Below are 21,456 nucleotides of genomic sequence, written 5' to 3' on the forward strand. Positions count from 1 at the left end.
AGTGCCCGTAGGTTCTCAGTATGGTCAGTTGAGAGAGGTGAGCACATCCAGTGGTGAACTGAGATCATATGTAGTAGGTGTCTTCAGGTGCTCAGACTTCTGATGATGAGTGGCGTTCGCCTGACTCTGGTTACTGTGCAAGTACCAGTAACGCAAACACTGTATTAAGGAACAGCTCCAATTACAAAATTATAATCCTGAAATGATTCTACAGCCCCAAAAAACATACAGACTTTAAAAAAAATATATATGACATCAGGGAATAGGAATAGTGCCATAAGGTACCGGTCATTTTCACTGAATGGTTCCAATCCAAAAACTTACTTTCTTGTACATTTACTTTAGTACTAACCCTGCGATTCATATTATTTAAGATTGCTACTACAGTACATTGTACATGAACCTGTCTTGATCCTAGATGATAAAAAAGATGCATATCACCTGTTTTTAACTTTTGAAGACATCATTTCAGGTAATGAGATGGAACAAAATATGTTGCCATCATATTTATTACTCCTTTTTTTGATCACAGTGTGAGCACATTGAACCAATCCCAGCTAAAGAGAGAAAAGAAACAGATGCTCAGTCCTGAGTTTGAGTTCTTACACATGGCTTTAAGTGAAAAGTAAAGCTAAGTGGAAGCTGTGCTGCTGCATTCAAGGTAGAAGCTAGCTGTGACATCTACAGAAGTGTAAATTCTCTTCTAAATGAAATCACAGTTATGCCCAGAACTTCTTGCATCTACTCAGTCTGATAGGTAGTATCAGTACAGCAGTAACAGAAGTACCTTCATACACTTAGGTACACAAAACAGAACACTGTTTCTGGTTCTTTTGAGATACTAACCTTGGCGGAAAACTAAGTGCTATTTGTAAGTAAGTGTCATTTTTCTGCACATGATGAGATGTGGAGAAGCATTTGCTAGTAGTGTATTTGAAATCATACTTCTCTTTCTGACGTTATTGTTTGCTGTGAAGATTATCATGATTTCTTAAAGTATTCAGGCCAAACAAATACTTAAGAAGTAAGAAAAAGAAGGTCTTTCTAACACACATTCACAATGACTTTTGAAGAGAGAAGACAGAAAAGATAGAACAAAAAGAGAAGTCTTTTTTTTCTAAATGGAATGTTTTACTTGAGTTTCCCAGGAGACATCAGCATCTCTTTGAAAGTATCCATTATAAAGTGCCGGTACAGTGAGTACTGTAGACAAGTTTTTATTCTCTGAGGCCATTCAGTTGCTGTTATTTTTCAATCAGTAATTTCTTTTTTTATTCTTATCTAGATGACCCTCGGGGCAAACATCAAAAAAAAATCCAAAGCAAAACCCAGAATTACCTTAATCTGTATGCTGTAGATGGGCTGCGGACCCTCTGTATTGCAAAAAGAGTAAGTAAATGCAGACTCTTAGTTTGCTTTTAAGGAGAGTCTTGACAAAGATTACTGAAGGCATTTATTAATTTATTGTTCTTGATTCATAACTTCTTTTTCATTTTATTCTGTAAAGTATGAATGCCTCTGCATCACATTGACTGTGCCCTGACATACTCTTTTTAATAGGTTCTCAGCAAGGAAGAGTATGCCTGTTGGTTAAAAAGTCATTTAGAAGCAGAATCCTCTATTGAAAATCGTGAAGAACTTCTGTTTCAGTCAGCACTACGGATAGAGAAGAATCTGCATCTGCTAGGTAATAAAGTGAGAGCTGGACATAAAATGTGTTAAAAATTCTGAAAGCTTGGCTATGAAATCCATTCTTTCCCTTAAATGGTTTCTGACAGTACAGAAATTGGCTTCTTTTGGACTTTGTCGTGGCTGTCATGTGCAGCACCACAAAGGAATGGGATATAATTAACATAACAGACATACCCTGTTTTCCTTGCTCCTGCCATCATTTTATCACTAGTGAAGTGAGTGGAGTAATACCAGAGATTAATTTGACACAATATCATAAATGGGAACTGCTGCTCTAAACAGGAGGAGGACTTGGCCCAAACTGTCTGCAGAATTTCGTTAGCTTAGTGCCATTTCAACATGTCAGAGGCTTCCATGACTCCAGGGGCATCAGAGACACTCATAAAGCAAAGCTCATAAACTGCATTTGTGAGAGGCATCAACTCTCATATACATCAGGTTCAGCTCATGCACTCAGGGCCTGTGTATTCTGTGGAAAGGGATTGCAGTACTTCATAATGATACGGTTAAAATCAGTGTATGTAAAATGTATTCCAAGAACTAAGTCATACTCTTCCTCTGCTGAGTTGAGATGTTGAAAGCGCTGAGATTCTAAAATGTATATAATTCACTAGTACTCCAAGCATCCAACTGCTTTCTCTGGCAAAGAAACTGGGACAGCCATAACACTGTTGGAGATGACAAACCTTCACTAATTGCCAACATGGCCATCTCTGGGAGAAGAGATCCACCTCACCCAACTTCTGACGTGTCTACTACAGATCTCTAAGGCTCCCCATATAACCAATGGAGAGACAAAAAGAGAAAGTGCAGTTCATTTGGTCTGTCTTCGATACCCGCTTTAGGATGAGATGAATCATGGCCTTGAAGTGTCTGTTTCTCTCCTCTGACTTAAAGGGGAGCATGTGGTGACTATTCTGACCAGATTAATCGGGAAGATCCCACCATGGTTGTGCCTGTTGGCTCTGGCTGCACTCTGAGGCGGGCGGGGAAAGTGAAATTGAACTGCCAAACAAATAAGTGTGCTCTAGCCATAAGTAAACTACCCATTCAGCCATTCCCCAAGAACCTCATGCTATGGTTTGCATCTTGCAATGATCAGTTTTGATCAGGTTGTGGGAATAAAAAAGCGAGTCTGGAGAAGGAATATCTTTTCCTTTGTACACTGTTTGGATAATAATACCTTTCCCAACATTGCCCTAAGAGTGTGTTTCTACCTACATGACTGGTGCTCAGACTAAAGGTGGACTTCTATTGCTAAAATGTTTTTTTCGAGGAACAACAATAGGAATAACAGCTGAGAAAAGTTTACTTTACTTTTCCTGTTGTTCCAGGTAACTTACATGTTTGTCATCTCCTCATTCTCTAGTAGTGAGGGCTTACATTTCCTGAGTAGTGACACTGAACTTGGTCCTGAGCGGCTTTTGCTACAGTATTTGAAAATCTTGTCTCTGTCAATTGATTTATGAAAGCGTAGGAAAGATACTCAGTGTTTTGTAAATAGGTAGAAAGATACACTGAAAGTGTAGAAAAGCCACATTTTACTTTCACATCATGGTCAACAGATTTATGATTTATTCTCTGCTGTATCTCATTTGGCAACCAGTGTCTTTCTGCAAGAGCAAAGAGCAGCCACAAGGCAGGAAAAGGTTTACGTCTGCAGCCTAATGTGCTGTTGCCAAGCTGCAGTCCTGCTGTCATTCCCCTTCAAAAGGGAGAAATCTCTACTGACCCAGCCTCTTCTGGTTGAGGAAAGACAGTTAAGACCCTTAAGAACTGAAATGATCTCCTAGAAGCAACAATATCTTCTCTAGCAACATTCAGAAGAAATGGTGAAGATACAGAGCAGAGAGACAATAAGCAAACATACATCAGCCTCTGAACCTCTGAGAGTAGAAGTGGCATCCGATTGCTTTTGAAGTTTTGAATTCTGGATTTGTTGTTGACCGTTGCTGCAGATGATTACCCCAGCTACTTTCTGCTCCTCTCTCTTAGTACCCCCAAAAAGCTGCCTGAATCTTACAACCATTGGTAGTTTAGCTATTTCCCAGTAAAAGTGACTGCTGTTTTTTTTAAAAAATCCAAACTTACAATTTGAGGTGAACCCTCGGTGTTCATTTAATGGGCAATATTTTGCTTTTTCTGTGTGCTTAGGCGCAACTGGCATTGAAGACCGTTTACAGGACGGTGTTCCAGAAACCATTGCAAACTTGCGCAAAGCTGGGTTGCAGATTTGGGTTCTTACTGGAGACAAGCAAGAAACAGCTGTTAATATTGCATATGCCTGCAAGCTACTAGATCACGATGAAGAGATCATCACTTTGAATGCTGAATCACCAGTAAGCAGATCCAATACACAAGTTTACTTGTGAACTAGCTTTGCTTTATTTTCAACTTGTACAATTAAACGTTTGATGGCTTTTTTTTCCTTTCCCTCTTTTTTTTCTTCTTTTCCTGCTTCATCCGTAATTTTCAGGTAGGACATGTCTTTGAATACTTTTCAGTGAATCATGCTTCTAAGTCATAGTGTCATGTATCATAAACTTACTGAAGACATGTAACTGTGTAGTGGGCTCCACCATGAATGAAAATATGCCATAGCAGCATAAATGCCTTTCTTTTGTATGCATTCTCAAAATGTTTCTTGTTTTACTTATTGGCACTAATGGGCCTCCAAAAGCAACCTGTTCTTAAACATGTGTTGAGAAAGAAAACAACTGGTTGCCTATTGAGAATTTGTGCTTTATTTTACACCACTGAAATGTAGTATTTAGATAAGTCATTCGTGTTTTCTCAGCTGGCTTTTTCTCTGGAGATAGAAGCAATACTTAAATTTCGATGCTAACATTGAGAGTCAGAAAACCACATCTACAGTAATGCCTTGCTTCCTAACAGACCTTTTCTAATTCTTCTGAATTACTGATCTTTCCTGTGCTCAACTTGTTGCAAGCAGTCACAAAGAGTTTACTGATACGGTCTAACATACAAGGATCCAGACTGATAGTGCTGTAGTCCTTTAATGGGGTGATAAAATTGGACTTCAAATCAGCAGAGGAGAGGTAGGCCAGCAGTATCCAGCTCCAATTTCTTTCAAAAAGGAAGAAAAGATAACAGCATTTTCCGTTCTTGAGTGTATCAACTGAACTGGTAAATTGATTTTCCATGATCTTTCTTTTTTGTCATACTTTGCTGTAAGACCAATAACATTGCATTTTAAATGTTCATATGTTCTCAATAACATCTTTTAGTTGGGTATGGCTAGGAGAGAGAATTCAGCTTAAATAACCTTTAATTGGCCCTTAACAATGCATAACTATTTGATCTGAGTTGTAGGCGTGTACATGGTGTTCATCACCATACTTAACTTGGTACTGATACTGATTATATCATTTCCCAGCACTGTTATTCTGAGAAGCTAAAAGAAAATAGTTTAGCATACAATACTGCATGTTAAAGAGGAATTAGATTTTAAGCCTTTCAAGTCCTCATTGCTCTCCTATCTTCTGCAAGAATTAAGTGTGTTTAGAGCAAATAGAAAAGATTATTAGAAATTAAAACTTTAACAGTGCAGCAAATATGACACATTTGCCATATTCCTTATCTAACTATACAGCAAACACAAATGTTTGAATACATGTTCTTTTCTCTCAAGCATATTTATTTTGAATTTTTTTTCAGGAGACATGTGCTGTCTTGCTGGAACAGTGTCTGCAATGCGTAGAGTCTAAATTTTCAAACAACACAATAGACGAAGCTACTGGAAACATGACTGTTGGGTTCACCCCTCTCTATCCGCCCTCTTCCCCTGTGCTTTCCAGCTTGGGCCTAGTGATTGATGGAAGGACTCTAGCTTATGCCCTGGAACCTACACTAGAAGATAAATTTCTTGCACTAGCCAAGCAATGCCGTTCAGTACTGTGTTGTCGCTCTACCCCACTCCAAAAGAGCATGGTAGTGAAACTAGTCAGAGACAAACTCAAAGCAATGACCTTGGCAATAGGTAAATATCTGTTTAAACTAGCCTGCCTTGATGTATACCTGATGATGTGCCTTGAGAATTTTGATTTTTTGACTTGCAATACACCCTTCCAGCTGCCTCACAACTCACATAGCCTTCCAGGTTTGTATGAAAATGTGTTGGGCAACTCTGACGTACTTACTCCAACATATTTATTCAAAACCAAGATAGAACTCTGGAGCAGTATTAGGGATTTCTTCCTACAGAAGTTAGGTAAATGGGACCCAGGTAAGCTATGAGGTTTTGGCATGTCCGAACATAGCTGTGAAGAGTTGGGTTAGCTGATGCTGTGCAGAACACCATTTTGCAATCACTGTATTACACAGAACAACATTGTGCTCAGTGTTGTTTCATCCAATCATATTTAAACTCAAGATTCTGCGTTTTGCATCACAAGTCAGCCATACAGCATAGGATATGAGTTGGCCTTGTCGGTATAGAGAATGGATTTATGATTGACATTGTGCCAGCGCTTACACTTCTTCCCAGCTAATCGCTCAGTTGGCAAAGGGGAGATTTTGTCAGTCACCCTGTTCTAAATCTGGCAGTATCTTCAATGTTTGCATGATTCTTACATAAGAAAAGTCAACCAGCTCTTCTTTCCCTATCTCAAGTTTAGGCTCGTGTTGCATTAGAAGATATGATTGCAGCATATATTGTCACAAACACAGTAGCTTTCATCTATCTGTCTTGGTTAATCATGGCAGCAACACATGTGGGTTGGACCTACCCTTGAGAAACCCTAAGTACATACAATAATTGCCAGACTCCTGTAACATCCACATCACCAAATGTGTGCTGATTAGAATAATCCTCATGCTCACTATATTATATCTAGCTCAAATATGCCTTCCTCATACTGAATCTATATCTTTGGCTGACTGACTGTGGACATAATCATTTGCATATGTTGTCAGAAACATCTGGCTGGTTAACTTGAGTTATCCAGAATGCTTAAAAACACTAGTGGAGACTGGGCAGCTTGTGTTTTCATTCTTCCTGAGCATCCTGAGCCTGTGAGTTGAACTCAAGCTCCTGCTCTGGCTTAAAGGCCTAGCTGTATATATCGTCCTTTTTAACCAATGTGAGCTAACTTGGGGTCACAAAAACATCAGACATCAGCTTTGTCAGGTGAGCAGATACCACATATGTGCCAACAGCAGGGAAACTGGAGTAAGATGTGAATGTATGCCTCAGCCACTGAAGTTTAAAACCAAGTGTCGTGTCATCAGCTAATAGAGTTTCATTTTCCACTAGCACACTGCCTGTAAATTTAAGAGGTTAAGAAGCAGATACATGTCCCATTCTGGTATCCTTTCTATGGCACCTAACATTTGTGGTATCATGATTGGAAGCAGAGCAAGGGATGGTGACTGTGCAACCACTGTAGTTAAATCTACTTGTGATGGGTGTATTAAAGATCTCAGACTGGGCAACCCAAGTCAAGAATTCATCTACTTTTTAACTTCATTGTATTTTTCACTGTGTAGACATTCTCACTGGCTTTAGGCCTCCTTGCACATTTCATTCTTTGTCATACCTGATTGCAGGCAGACAGTTAATCAGGAAGCAGAAGTATCGGGAACCTCATTCTCGTCCTTCCAGTGTTTTAGTATTTGTGCAGTTCAGGCCAGATACTTGAATTTTCGGTCTTACTAAAAAGAGAGGGATTTGTTTTATTTTTGCTTTTCCATGATTAATAAAGTCTACAAAGATCAGAATGGCTTGGCAGCTTTGCCAAGCTTTGAACCTTATATTCATCTTCCTTACTATACTCAGCCAACACTCAGTAACAACTGGTTTTCCTTTGCTTTGCTGCTGCTAACTGTTCCTGGTCTACTATTGACAACAAAACTGTGTCTTGTCATCTTTAGGTGATGGTGCTAATGATGTCAGCATGATCCAAGTGGCAGATGTTGGTGTGGGGATCTCTGGGCAAGAAGGCATGCAGGTAATGTTGCTCGTTCACTGAAAAGCACTCCCATGAAAGAGTGAAAAAGGCACTTCCCATATGTCAGCCTGACCAAGCTGCCTTTGGATAGCCTGCGCAAATAAAGGAGAAGTGGCAAGTTGTGCTCAGGAGTGCCAGTTGTGTGTCGTAAGGTTGCTTTCAGCTTGACTGAGCTTGTGTTTGTTCTCAGATCTGTGGTGAGTTTAAACATGCTATCTTCTCAGAAAATTCAACTTATCCATCTAAGCAATATATTTTAACAAATAATTTATTAAATACTGGTTTAAAGGAGGAAAAAAGCTCAGCTATGCATTATTTAGGAAATAAAGGTTCACTTTATTCTGGCTTTTATTCTCTCTCCTGTACTGCTTGGGTATACTTCTCCTGTGGAGTAGCTGCACAAGCTCATCCAGCTGAAGCAGCTTATTTGCATGGTGTGGTGGTGGCCCTTAGCCCAGCCACCCACACATCTCACTCACTCAGCCTATTCAGACAGCAGAACAGTGAAGAAAGAGAAAATTGCAGCCCTTTGCAGAACCACTGCTCCCTGCACACTATTCCAAGTCTTGGTTTTGTCCCCATTTCCTGCCACAGGGAACAGCAAGATAAGGGGACTTGCCCTGTAGTCTTTTGGATGTGTTCAGCCTGTGATTACTGTATTTACCACTGTATAAGAGGCACTTCTCCCATCCCCGGAAGAGAGGATGTATATGTACAGGATGTATTACCTACTGCATTACCTATTACTTCTGCCTCCTCTACTGCTAGTGCAGTTCAGTTGCAGTGTTAGCACCAGACATGGCGATAAGATGCAGAGAATGAGGAAGATACCTCATTTCCACAACCTGTGTTGTATTTGGGCTGGGTGCAGACTGGTTGCATGAGAAAATAAGAGTATCTGAGTATATGTCAAAGAGCTCTTCAGAGAACATGGGAAGTGTTTCCATCCTGAGGACCTGAGCAAATGAGCATGCTCCTTAACTTAGTTTCTGGTGGGTGGTTCTTTGACCCACATTGCATTTTTTGCAACACTGGCAGGATGTTTTGCTGTAAAGAGAAGAAAGGCCTCCTTCACACAGTGCGCAAGTTGGCTATAGAATTTTATTCCATGGGATTTCATGAAAGCTGTAATTTATTTGGGTCAACACACAAATTTATGAAACAAAAATTTAACTGAGCTGTGAACTTGGATGTCAACCCTGTGCATTTTCTGACATGCAGATCACCAGAAGCTAGGACAGTACTCTGGAGAAAAGTCAGTAGATGTTTTTCTTATTTATTCATGTAGTCTTCCAAAGGCATCCTCTCTTGGACATTGTTGGAGGCTGGATACTGGTGAAGATGGGCTTCAGCCTGACCCAGTGGAGCTCTTACTCTTGTTCTCCTTCTTGTAATCATCCAGTGGGTTCAATCAAAGTAATCTCCAGGGCAAATGGATGTCCATCAGCGCCTCTCAAACAGACAGATTACAGGCCTGCAATCCATTAAAAATGCTTCTCTAAACATGTTAGCAACTGTAAATTAGACTGGAAAGAAGGTACCACAAAAATACTCAGATATTCATTGCGCGTATGGCATGCCAGCCATAGACCCTATGAGTCTGACTTTGATGGGCAAAGAGGGCAGGAGAAAAGGAAGTCTTGGATTAAGCTGATACCAAGTGTATTTGTTGTTCCACAGCCTTCACCAGACTCCGAGAGCTTTGCATAACTTCTGCAGTATCACTCTGCAGGCAGGCCAGGCTCCAGAGAGCCCAGAGGAGACTGTTTTTGTGGGGTCCCCTCCAAGCCTATCAGTTCAAAGAAGTCTGCCCCAAACTCCTCTTACCATCTCTTATGAACTTATTAGCTCCCATCATCTATGTATTAATTCAGATCACTTTTTTCCCTAATGCAGACATACAGTTCTCATAGCATTTTTTTTTACTCCTCTCCCCATTATGCCACTTTCACTTGAGCTCATACACTTACAATAACCAGTCCTCAAATGCCTCTGGCTTTTGCAGTATATTCAAATCTGAAAGCTATTTGCTCATTAACCCATTAAACTACCTGTTTTTTTCTAAATGAAAGTTCAACAGAGTGGAAAATATTTATGGATCCCTTCCTTTACTGCAAAGTCCTAAGGAACCATGCAGGCCTCTTTACTATAAACAACTGTCAGAATCTTACACATGCAGGTACTCAGAAGGCGTTGAGCATTGAGATGTCTAAAACAGCAATACTCTCTGATTTATTTTCTTCCCATATTCTGTGGAAGCATGTGGAGCATGAATCACTTCTTCCTGTGAAAAAGCTGGAAGAAAAAATAAAAATGTGAAAATCAAGGGGATATTTTGAGATGAAATAAACTTGCAAATGTAATTGGATAACACTGTCTTCCTCACTGTGTTCCTCACTGTAATCAAAATGCAATAAAAAAGAAAAAAACCCTGACACTTCTCACAATGTGTTGTGAAGTACTGTGTTAGAAGCACAAATGAAAAGCTAACAGTTTTAACATTGGAATAGGCTGAGATGGGGTGGAGGACAAGGAAGCAGACATAGCACTGCTCTGTTCTTCTCAAACTGCAAGATAGCTGTATGTCTGCAAGACAAATCAGACTGTTCTGTGCTGGGAGGTTATAACAAGCGTATCTCAGTACCTGAGAAATCCCAGGATGTGTCAACATATTAAAAAATGTCCCAGTGCTTATATACATCTACTGCTTAAATTACAATGCATTATTACACCTTCTCTTGCATAGTTTTAGAGTTTATTTTAATAGCTTCTACAAGCACTTACTTGGGAAAACCAAGCTCTTTTGATGATTTACCAAGAAAGGGAATTAGGAAAAATTAAAAGGAAAGATGTCTCTCATTTAAAAATACAGCCAAAATATACCCTGCAGAGAGTGAGGAAGACATTGCTCCTTTGGAGGTTTTCACCTTTCCTCATGTTTTTGCTGAACTGTGAGAAGAAAGTTGATCCCAAAATAGAAAATGAAATGTCAAATAATATTAAATGAAATCTTAATGTGATCCTAGGGATAAGGCAAATCATGAAACAACTGTGATAACACCATCATTTACAAGAAGGTCTCATCTAGATGTACAGTACCCTGAATTTTAGTCAGAAGTAGAGAGAAACTGGGTGATTCAATTTGTCAATGTGATTTGGCAGTCTGCACAGTCCCAGAGGAGTCTCATCTAGTGTGATTTTTTCATAGACAGTTTTAGAAAACATGCGATTTTAAAAATCCCTCAGAATACTGATATCTCAGGACAGCCCAGTAAACTTTATAAGCCAGGACTGCAAATGTAATTAAAACTATTATTTTTATTTTTTTGTCTTTTAACGTCCAGTAATTATGATGCAGCCACTTAATTGTGCTTTTCTTATTTTATTCTCTGGAAATTTGTTTTGTCCTGTAAGTACTCTGTAGTTTTTACACAGAAGGATGTTACAGCCATGCAGTTGTTCACATGCGGGCCCTGAGCCTTCATGCTCATGCAACTGCAATTGCCAGCCATTCTCCCACTTCTCACTTTTTGCTGCTGCTTGTCACCATCTGGAATGTAGACTGTAATCTCCATTGGGCAAAGACCGGTTTGCCTTGCATGTTCTGCCAAGCTGCAGGGTTTGCTCACGGGTATTCCAAATCAATGCAGCAATAGCTGCATTTCAGATGCACTGTAATGGATTTCATTCTTCATCAGTACAACTTCCATTGACTGTATGAGTTAAGAAGATGACTAGTTGAGACGATGACTAGATTCACTGTTGGTGTTGAAAGTGATACTTTACAATAATGATTCCAACTTTTCTTTCATGAAAGGCGGTGATGGCAAGCGACTTTGCAATCCCAAGGTTCCGGCATTTGGAGAAGCTCTTGCTTGTTCATGGCCACTGGTGTTATTCCCGACTCGCCAACATGGTGCTGTATTTCTTCTACAAAAACGCAGTAAGTGTTTGACTTGGCAGCTTTATGCCACCACATGTTTCCAGGGTTTATTTTGTGCTAAGTGAGCATTAGGTCAGCCTTCAAATGGTTTATAAATAAGCTGCAAAGAAATTTTCAGAGTTGAAATACAGCTGGCTGCCATTTGCAGAAATACAGGACCCATTCCATAACAGCTACAGTGTGCTGCTGAATGTGCAAATTAGGTAACAGAAATAACAAGCACTGCTTAAGAAAAGTTTCTTTGTAGAGCAGTTTTGCAGAATTTAGCTGGCTAGACACAGGAGTCTTTAATGCCAAAGCCATCCAGCATTGGTCCAAAGTAGCAGTTGAGTGTGTTTTCTCTTCCTGACCCTATCTCATCATTGGTTATGAATCACTGTACATATTCCCTGGTAACCTGAGATAATTTGAGTCCTCTCTGTGTCTCGGATGCAGAGATTGGGAAGGTTTTTTCTTGATTTATCTTATTCCCAACTAACCAAAAGAGTTCATTAGAAAGGAAGCACATTGTGGTAAAGAACAGACTATGGGTCTGCATTTCCTCCCTGGTGTATGAAACACGAGTTAGTCCGGTATTGGGCACTGAGCCAGTAGCAGCTCAATTCCTTGGCCCTAACAAAGGCCCTTTCCATTGATTTTGGAGTACAAAGATGATTGATTGAAAACTGCCTAACAAGATGACTAAGAATTCCATCAGCTGGGTGGGAGTCACTGGCAGGCACACAGATCTGCTCACTTGCAACACCTACAAATCACCTTGGGAGCAAGGGATATGAGGAAGCAGGAAAGAGAGGAGAGCCAGAGCTCTCGAACCTCTGTTTGCTCCAGAGGACAATGTGTGAACTGTGAGCAGGAGACTGGATTTCACCCTCAATATCAGAAAAAAAGCAGCTGTCAGTTTTGTAAAAGTTGCTTTCCAAATTTAATCTAATCCTCAATTTTTTTAATCAGTGGCAACTTTTTAATGCAAATTCCTCTTGGCCTGACTAATCCCCATCTGATCTCAATCTGCAGGTAGGTATTTTATCAGGAGAAGACCATCACTTGCTCAAAATTTTGAACATCATAGGAACACCTAAGGGAGCTAAGGAATTAATAAAGTGTCTTTGTGTTAACACAAGTGTGTTAAAATACCTTCTGTGGTCTCATCAGAAACTGCATGTAAGCACCCTTCCAGACACGGAAGACAGGACTTGGATGGTCTGAACTGCTGCCTGAGTCTGAAATAGCAAGCAGATTTAAATAATGCTGCACTGAGTGGAGAGCCACCTGTTGAAGCACAACAGTGAAATATGTGCTGGTGTTCAAATGCCTGAGTTTTAAGGCTTGATCCTGAATGATGCTGAATGTCTGTACTCCCACTCCCAGTGCTGTATGTTTCCAAGATACCCTTTGGCTTGACAGTATCAAATCTGAACTTCCAAGAAGTGTATGCAGAGACATCTTACATTAAAATTAAAAAAAAAAGAAGTAATACATATAAGACATTCCAGCAATCAGCAGCCAGAGATGTTGTTTATACATCTACATTTTTGTTCAGCTCTTGTAAAATCTTTTATTTCCTTTGGTACAACTCCCCTTGATTACGAGTAGTATTTCTCATGCCATTTTTAGTAAGACATTTTCAGAAGCTGCTGCCTCAAGGCTAGAATATAACTGAAGAAGTCTCTTTGTGTTGGCTCTGCTTTGGCAGCCTTGAGAGCTTTCTGAGCAATACTTGTTGCTACTGACTCTAAAATTGTAGTGAGGTATCCAGCATACAGACATGAATATGTCTGACAGTGCCTGCCCTTAAGGAAAGAATATTCAAAAATGAAAGATGTGAGCACCTGATCCTTTTGCAAGGAGACTGTTCTGGATGATTCTCCACAGAGAGTCAAGATAGCTACACTGCAAATGTTTTGCAAGTTTTCTGTTTCCTCAAGTGATTTTTCCCCCATTTGCTCATATTATGAAATTTTCCATTCTCCAATAGAACCTATCTAACTCACAGTTTAAACTACAAATTGCTGCAAAAGCCATTTGGAAACTCAGATGACTTATCCAAGAAGATATTTGGCTTGGTGTAGATAATAAAAATACAAGTAAAATATAAACTAAAACATAGCATGACTGGATATATCTAAGCTTGATGAAAAGGGATTTCATGTAAACAAAATTCTACCTGCACAAGCATGCACTGTTTCTTCCCCTTTTATATTATCTCTGCAAGACAGCACTGGACATTTTTTGACATAAACTTCAGTCACTGAGAAATTCCGTCTGGGGCCACATTGATAAAACAGTCTCATCTGGGGGGAAGAAAGGAAATCTCTTTTATTTAAAATCTAATTCAATTTTTATGTAAATTTGTTTTGACTTTTTCAGGGGTTAATGCACAGAAGCAAGAGGGAACATTATATTTGAAATTAAATTAAACACTTGTTTAATCCAAAATAAAATTTTCAGGGGAAAAAAATCTGATTTAAGCTTCGTTACTGAAATGTCATTTATTTGTACAGCTTGCTTTGACAACACGGCTGAGACCCATGCTAGAAGTGGTAGAAAAATTTTCAGCCGACTGCATTTTCATCAAACTACCCATTTTTGTCAGAGCCAAACTGTTTCCAAGACAGGTTAGTTTTAGCAAGGTTCTAGAGAGGAAAATTTCTTAGGTCCAGGATTAGCTGGATTTTGTTTATTTCAAATGGGTGAGAGAAAAGTATCTAAATTCATATATTTATTGCAAATCCATTTTGAGAAAAGACTCAGGAAGTTTTGTTTGGGTTTGGGTGTGCAAAGGACATAAATTTCAAAATCTGTTCAGTTTTTAAATGAAATTGCCATCTCCCAGCCAATTGTACTGAAGAGGGTAAGCTCTGGTAAATCAGTCTTGTTTTGGCCAGAGGAAGATATTTTTCCTGAAATGTATTTACAGAAACATTTGTAGAAGTGGTCCTTAAAAAAATACTACCATTTAACTTTTAATAGGTTAGTTTATAGTATGGGCTCACAAACAGTGAGACGTATGTTGCCGCTGATATACAAGCCACTTCAATGTAGTATGCAAAAATTGCCTGAACATATATATACAATATATCTCTCTATATACATATATATACACATTTACGTACAGCAGGACTGACCCCCTTATTCTGTGGCAATTCCCCTTCACAAGATAGACTTACTCTTCTTATAGCAGTTTTCACTGATTAAGCAGACGATAGCTTTTTTTTTCCTCCTATGTTTAAATTTCAACCCCATTTTGGTGTACAGATAGAACAGATCTATGTTTTCCTCTGTATATCTAAAAACGATGAAGGGTTAACGTACTCCAGCTGGCTGAAAGCTTTTGAGAACAGACTACAAAAAGAGGAGGAAGTGAAAGGAGAGGTCATGTCATTTCCCTTCTTGGTGAAAATGGGGAAAACCCTCAAGGGACAGTTGCCAAGGTTTTTCTGGTTGCCTTCCGTTTAGTCTTAATCACTTTAGAAAGAATAATAAAAATTGCAATTTTAGGAAGACCAAACCTAGGAATTTATTTCCTTTCCTAGGAAGCTGCCGGTCTTTTTCTGGGCCTCAAATCCCCCCTCACAGGTGAGATCAGCACCTCTCCTGAGCCCTAAAAACCTCTGGATTCTCCATGCTGTAGAGATTGTAGAAGAAACAAGTTGTGTGGTTTGTCCCTTTTTGGGTGATTCCAACCCAACTGCATGAACAATCCCACTGCAGCTGTGTATGCAACTGATTTCTTTATACAGCTGAAGAGTAAGGGAGACTGAGGAATCTTTACAGCACTACTAATTTGCTGAATTTCAAAGCAAAGAGAGAGAATACTTAAGACAACTTTGCTGGACAGTTTCACCGCCCTTGCTGCTTCTATTCTCATGTTGGTCTTGCAAAGAAGCTCTGCATTTACCTATTGTAGACCAGAAACAAACATCTGGGACAAAACATCTCAAGCCAGCAGAGGATATTATTATGGAAATGCACATTCTTACAATAGTAATGTAAGTGCAAATAAGATCAGTACTCGGATACCTAGAGTGATGGTTTGGAGAGCTTTTTACAGTTAGTTAAATTGCACCTCAAGAGTTTCACTTGAACTGGAAGTTAATTTTGTGTGAAGTCATCCCTGACATCTGAGATCTGAGGTTCCAGCAGCACAAAGACTTGGAGGTGTAGCTTAGCTCAGTGGTCTGGGTATCAGGAACAGCGAGTTGAAGACTAGGTGTCCTTAGAAGGATCGCTCACATGTTTAGCATTCATAGATAAGTCCTTGCAGAACTGGAATCAGAATGCTTTGAGAACACAAGGGATGATGGATGATGATCCTGCTTATTTTGTCATATTGACAGCATTTCTCATTCTGTTTCAGATGTTTGTGGCCCTTCTCTTCTGGTACCAGTTCTACTGTGGGTTCTCTGGCTCGTCAATGGTTGATCAGTGGTATCTCATCTTCTTTAATTTACTCTTCTCTTCTCTTCCACAACTGATTACTGGTGTGCTGGATAAGGACGTGCCAGCTGAAGTGTTAATTGCTGTACCTCAGCTTTATAAAAGTGGCCAGAATATGGAGGTAAAAACTTCTTACTTTTTGTAACTTTTTTCCTAGATGTCTTTCGTTTCAACTGAAAACCAACCCAAAGGGTGGATGACTGATAAAAACAGTCTGAGAAGTCACTATTATTGTTTTGCTATATTTCTCATCTGAGTCAAAGTATCTAAATGCCAAAAGTAAATTTAAAACAAAAAACAAAAAAAAACAGCTATATTTTTAAATAGGTAATAGGAGAGAAGCTGGATGCTTTAAGACGGCCTAAGCTGAACACTTCCCTTATGGTCTAGGCTCACAAATAACCACAAAAGTAAAGCAGATTATACCTTGTAGACTAGGGCAGATTTTCACAGAATAACCTCACAGTACTTAATCAAAACTTCAGGCCCCAGCTCTTTAGCAACAGTCAGAAGAGAAAGATGCCTTTAGGAGTAAGCATTGAGGTCGTTAAACTCTGAGGCAAGTAGTCACCAGCAGATGACAAATTCAGCTGAAATGTCTGTTGAAAACACCGTGTCCCCATCTGCTTGAATTGTACAATGAAAATAGAAGGAATTGCAGGAGGGATTCGAGCCAAACCATTTGTGGTAATTACAGCTACAGTGTACTGTGGGAAAATCTTTCTGCTTGGCAAGACTATCTATATGGAGACATTGCTTCCAAGGCAAAAGCCTTTCTTAAAAGGATCTGACATTGTGCCCTCTGAGAGGAGACAGTGAGTGTCTTTTGCCTCTAACTGTACACCTGCATTTAGTACTCTACACATCCAGTGACATTGCTAGACACTGTCCTGGAAAGATGAAAGGAGAATTTTAGCGTAACTTATTTCTAGTGCTTTAGTCCAAATTCTCTCTTTTTCACCCAGCTGTTGTTTTCCATTTTCTACATTTCTTCTGTTCCAGTGCATTGCACTTTAAAGATCTGTAGCATTAACACCTTCCTTTCTTGCACATTTTTAAGGTGATAGAAATCTGATAATGTCTTAAGCTTGTTGGGAAGTTGTGTCTGCCTGTCTTCAGCTGGCAAACTGAGGAGAGAAGTCTCCCAGGTTCACAGTACAAATATTTCTCAAAGGCAAGCTCAGGGACCATTCTAAGTTTGTTTGAAATCTAGTGAGCATTTTCTCTGAATAGTTACCTAAAAAGGCATTTTTAAAACTTGCCAAAAATCCTGCTTCGGGTAGGATCTCTTTCAAAAAGATATCACCGATTCAAAGCCTATAGTATTATAGAATAGTTTAGGTTGGAAGGGACCTCTGGAGGCCATCTGATCCAGCCCCCTGCTCAAAGCAGCTTCAAAGCTAGGTAAGGTTGCTCAGGCCTTTAGGGCCTTTATCTAGTCCAGTTTTGAATGTCTCCAAGAATGGAGATTCCACAGTCCCTCTAAGCAACCTGTTCAAATGCTTAACCGCATGTTATTTCAGTAGGCCAAAGAACACCAGAATTGTTTCTAAGCATCTCTCAATTCTCATTTTGGGCTGCAATTATATTCTCCATAGAGGTAAAGAGCCCTGATGAGCCCAGTGGTTGTGGATGTAGCCTATATCCCAAAATTAAAGTATTTTGTCATTTACAAACTATTTTTCCTTATATCCAGATCTTTTATATGACCATCCATACCTCTGCAATTGTATATTTCCTTAAACCACAATGTTAGTTTAATATTGTTTCTTAGCAAGCAATTTTGTGCCCAGACACACAGATATATGTGTGTGTGTGTATATGTGTTTATTTATGTATTTATAACATAGCATACATTGCTGCATTGCTTACTAAAGATCATTGTTGGGGATCTTCTTTTCTAACTATGCATGCATTTTCTGTTTTCTCTCCTGTGAATAAATTTTCTGTGCTTGTATGTACACGATGTAAAGCGCATTTACTCATGTGCTTACACCTCAGAGAGCTCCTCCTGAAATCAGTGGTCTACCTGTAGTGCATAAAGTTGGCCCCTTCACAAATGTTTGCTGGCCCAAATGTCAGATTCAAATTACACCCTGTGCCGGGGGCCAGGGTGGGGGGAAGCAGAAGAGTGTCTTCCCAGAACAGAGCGACTTGCAGGTTGACTCTTCATACTTCATCCCCAAGGTTATCTAACTGATTGGCAAAGTTGTTAAGCTATTTGCACAAGCCCTTAAAAGTGCCCATTGGAATATCTGCCTCAAAATATCTATGCCAGCAAACAGCATTTTCATTAGCCTCTGATTTTCTTAACTTTTTTGTGCCACAGGAGTACCAACCACACATGTTTTGGATGAACATGATTGATGCTATGTATCAAAGCCTGGTTTGCTTCTTCATCCCCTATTTCGTAAGTATTTGGGGTAAGCCATTCTATTTCAAGCATTTTGAGGAGAACTGGCAACACAGCTTGGGCTAAATTCTGTCATCTTCTTTACAGACTTACTATGATTCAGAGGTGGATATCTTCTCCTGGGGAACTCCCATCACCACAATAGCTCTTTTCACCATCATACTTCATTTGGCTATAGAAACCAAAACTTGGGTAAGGTACCCACAGCCTACATAGAAACTCACTGGCATATCTCATATACGTGATTCTTTTCTTAGTGCCATTCTTCAAAAACAGAAGATGGTCGTTTCGTCCCCTCAGCACATTCTATTTTTGGCAAGCATTTTAAGCAAACATGAAAAAGGTTTTAAACAGTGATCTGTGAACAGCTTTGTACTGTTGTATCTATAATAAGAATTTTTGAAAATACAAGGCTCTAAACTCTTTGCTGTACATGGATTTGGCTCCAGAAATTAAGTACTATTAATTCAGAATCACAGCAAATTTCTCAGAATATAAAGAATCATTATTCTTCTGTTGGTTTTTTGTTCTAGACTTTTCTCCACTGGTCATCTTGCATCTTCAGTATCCTTTTATTTTTCTTTGTGGCTCTGGTTTACAATGCTTCCTGCCCAGTATGCCATCCTCCATCCAATCCCTACTGGACTATGGAAAGGCTGATGGGAGACCCCATGTTCTATTTCATTTGCATTATATCACCAGTCGTTGCATTGCTACCCAGGTATTGTATCTTCTCTCATATCTTTACTCATGTATGAAAGCACTTTATGCATATGGTTGGGAGGGCAAGAAACATTTATTTTTCTATTCCCTCTCTTTCTTTTTGCTTTACCAGCCAAGTCAGTTTTTTTAGCAGCTGATTATATGAAGTCAGGTCATCTAACCTTTTCTGTGCTCCTGACCACAGGAACAGACCACAGCTTCTGGCCGTAGGCCACAGGAGTGGCATAATTGTAGGCTGTTGGTCGAACCTCTTGACCATGCAGAGATTTGCTACCCTGTGAGGTTTTCCATGATGCTTCCAGATTCAGCCCATCCTCCCACAGCATGCACAGTACAGAAATTCTGATAGTATGTTGTGGACTTACTTGCCTGCTTATGGATGTAGGAGGCCTGCCCTGCAGACTGATCCCCATTGTCTTTGATTCCTCATCAGGAAAGGTGAAAGACTGTGTGTAATCACAAGGTGGATCGCTGGCTAAAGGCGCAGACTTGTTATTAATCAAAGTATTAGCACAGCATTCAGAGCTTTTAATCTCCAAGCTTTCTTGTGTCAAACATAAGAAAGGCACATAAAACTCTCTTACTTTTCTGTGTTGTACTTTTGTCTTGGATATTTGCTCTTAATAATACCTTGGGTAATTCCTTCTTTCAGTTCTTTTCACGTGCACATTCTCCTCTTGCAGATTTCTGTACAGAACCCTTCAGGGAACACTATTCCCAACCCAGCTTCAGCTTGGACGCCAGCTGAGTAAACTATCCCCAGAGATTCGCACCCAGCTTCTGACCAAGTTGAATGTAAAGGAAACAATACGTCAGGCACAACCCTTTGCAGACGGCTTCTCACCGAGCCTTGGCTCAAATGCTAGTGATTGTGATAAAGCTTATAACCAAAGCACACCTTTGCCAGCATCTCAAACAAGTGAGTCACTTTTCCAAGAGCACACAAAGGCAGAACACACAACAGATCAGACTCTGGCTGCCTCTCCCCAGGGTGCGGTGCTGTATGGGGAAAATAAACTCTCCTCATCAGCAAGTAGTCTGGAAAGGTCCATGGGATTTCATGAAGTTAGACATGGCACTTCAGAGATGGAGTCATTGCCTGTGGGAGCACCATTCCCATGGAGCTCAGCAGTCAACCAAGCAGACTTCAGTTTGTTGAAGTGGATCACATCAACTCCGCTGTTCACTCGCATTGGGACTGTTTTACAGGTGTCATCAAGCAGTTTACAAAATGAAACACAGGACAGTATGTGTGTGCTTGGCTCTTCTTTGCATGTGGACTTCAAAGGCTTAAAAGAACAGAGCTCAAATAACTTGCAGGACAAAATGAAAGGGACCGCAGCTGACCATTGTACAAATGACAATTCTGAGACCACCTTTTTATGACATGGGCCTTAAATATATTTATATATTTTCTATTTGCACACATTTCTAATGAGATTACTCTATTTGTTTCCAAAGATGAAGCAAAAAATCAAAGGTACAGAATGATTATTTAAGAATGTTTAAATACAGTATATTGAAATAAGAGCTTTAAATATAAAAAGAAACACTTGAAAGTTCCATTTATATTGTTTTATTTTTTCATCTCATTTTGTAAGGAAATACCGTCTCTTTATTTTTCAGATACTTCTCTTTTATTCTGACACATACTGTAAAAGCAAAGGACCTATCTACCATATTCAAAAGGATTAGATTCAGCAACAATTATTGATATCATTATAGGCCATTCAGTAATCAAGGAGGAAAAACCATGATAATGAATAGGCACTGTATTCCATCCATCATCTGCTTGCCAGGGTGTTTTGTCACTGGAGCAAACCATAGGCAAGACTATCGAATTATTATACACCTCTCTGTAAATGTTAACAGTATCTTACCACCGTATTACTAATACTGGTATTTTATAAGTGACACCGTATTTTGATATTGCAGCCATAGTATTTTATGTGTCATGATAGAACAATAAATAAATGACCATCCATATTGCAAAGTGACTTCTCAGTCTGGCATTAATAGTTCAGCCCTTCACTTGGAGTAGCTAGCATTTGGCCGGTCATGGCCTTGTATCAGGCTGTTCAGCTTCTGAAGAAAAGCTCTGCTTGTTTGTGAGGAATGATTTGGTGGCAAAGAGCTGGGGCATTGTGTCCACTGTAGAGTTTGACCGGGGAGGGTCTGTGATCTTCTGTGCTGGAGCACTACCAGGAGTGGGCTGGTTTTGCTGAAGAAGTCGGTCCTGCTTGCTAGTGGAGGTGGTTTTTTAGGCACCTTTGGTGTTG

At 39.7% G+C, this 21,456-nt stretch overlaps 1 protein-coding gene across 1 annotated transcript in view; it reads left to right on the forward strand.

Moving 5' to 3' along the window:
* The window catches only part of ATP10A (ATPase phospholipid transporting 10A (putative)), a 119,958-nt gene extending 99,395 nt beyond the window's left edge, over window positions 1–20,563 (forward strand). The window contains exons 11-21 of the mRNA XM_075727802.1: window positions 1,286–1,389; window positions 1,561–1,687; window positions 3,847–4,031; window positions 5,371–5,692; window positions 7,585–7,661; window positions 11,479–11,604; window positions 15,962–16,162; window positions 18,371–18,451; window positions 18,542–18,646; window positions 18,988–19,175; window positions 19,861–20,563. Coding sequence (XP_075583917.1) covers window positions 1,286–1,389; window positions 1,561–1,687; window positions 3,847–4,031; window positions 5,371–5,692; window positions 7,585–7,661; window positions 11,479–11,604; window positions 15,962–16,162; window positions 18,371–18,451; window positions 18,542–18,646; window positions 18,988–19,175; window positions 19,861–20,563 — 2,219 coding nt within the window. The remainder of the gene's footprint in view (window positions 1–1,285; window positions 1,390–1,560; window positions 1,688–3,846; window positions 4,032–5,370; window positions 5,693–7,584; window positions 7,662–11,478; window positions 11,605–15,961; window positions 16,163–18,370; window positions 18,452–18,541; window positions 18,647–18,987; window positions 19,176–19,860) is intronic.
* Window positions 20,564–21,456: the final 893 nt, after the last annotated feature.

This window comes from Pelecanus crispus, chromosome 1, assembly GCF_030463565.1.
Source record: "Pelecanus crispus isolate bPelCri1 chromosome 1, bPelCri1.pri, whole genome shotgun sequence".
Taxonomy (NCBI): Eukaryota; Metazoa; Chordata; class Aves; order Pelecaniformes; family Pelecanidae; genus Pelecanus; species Pelecanus crispus.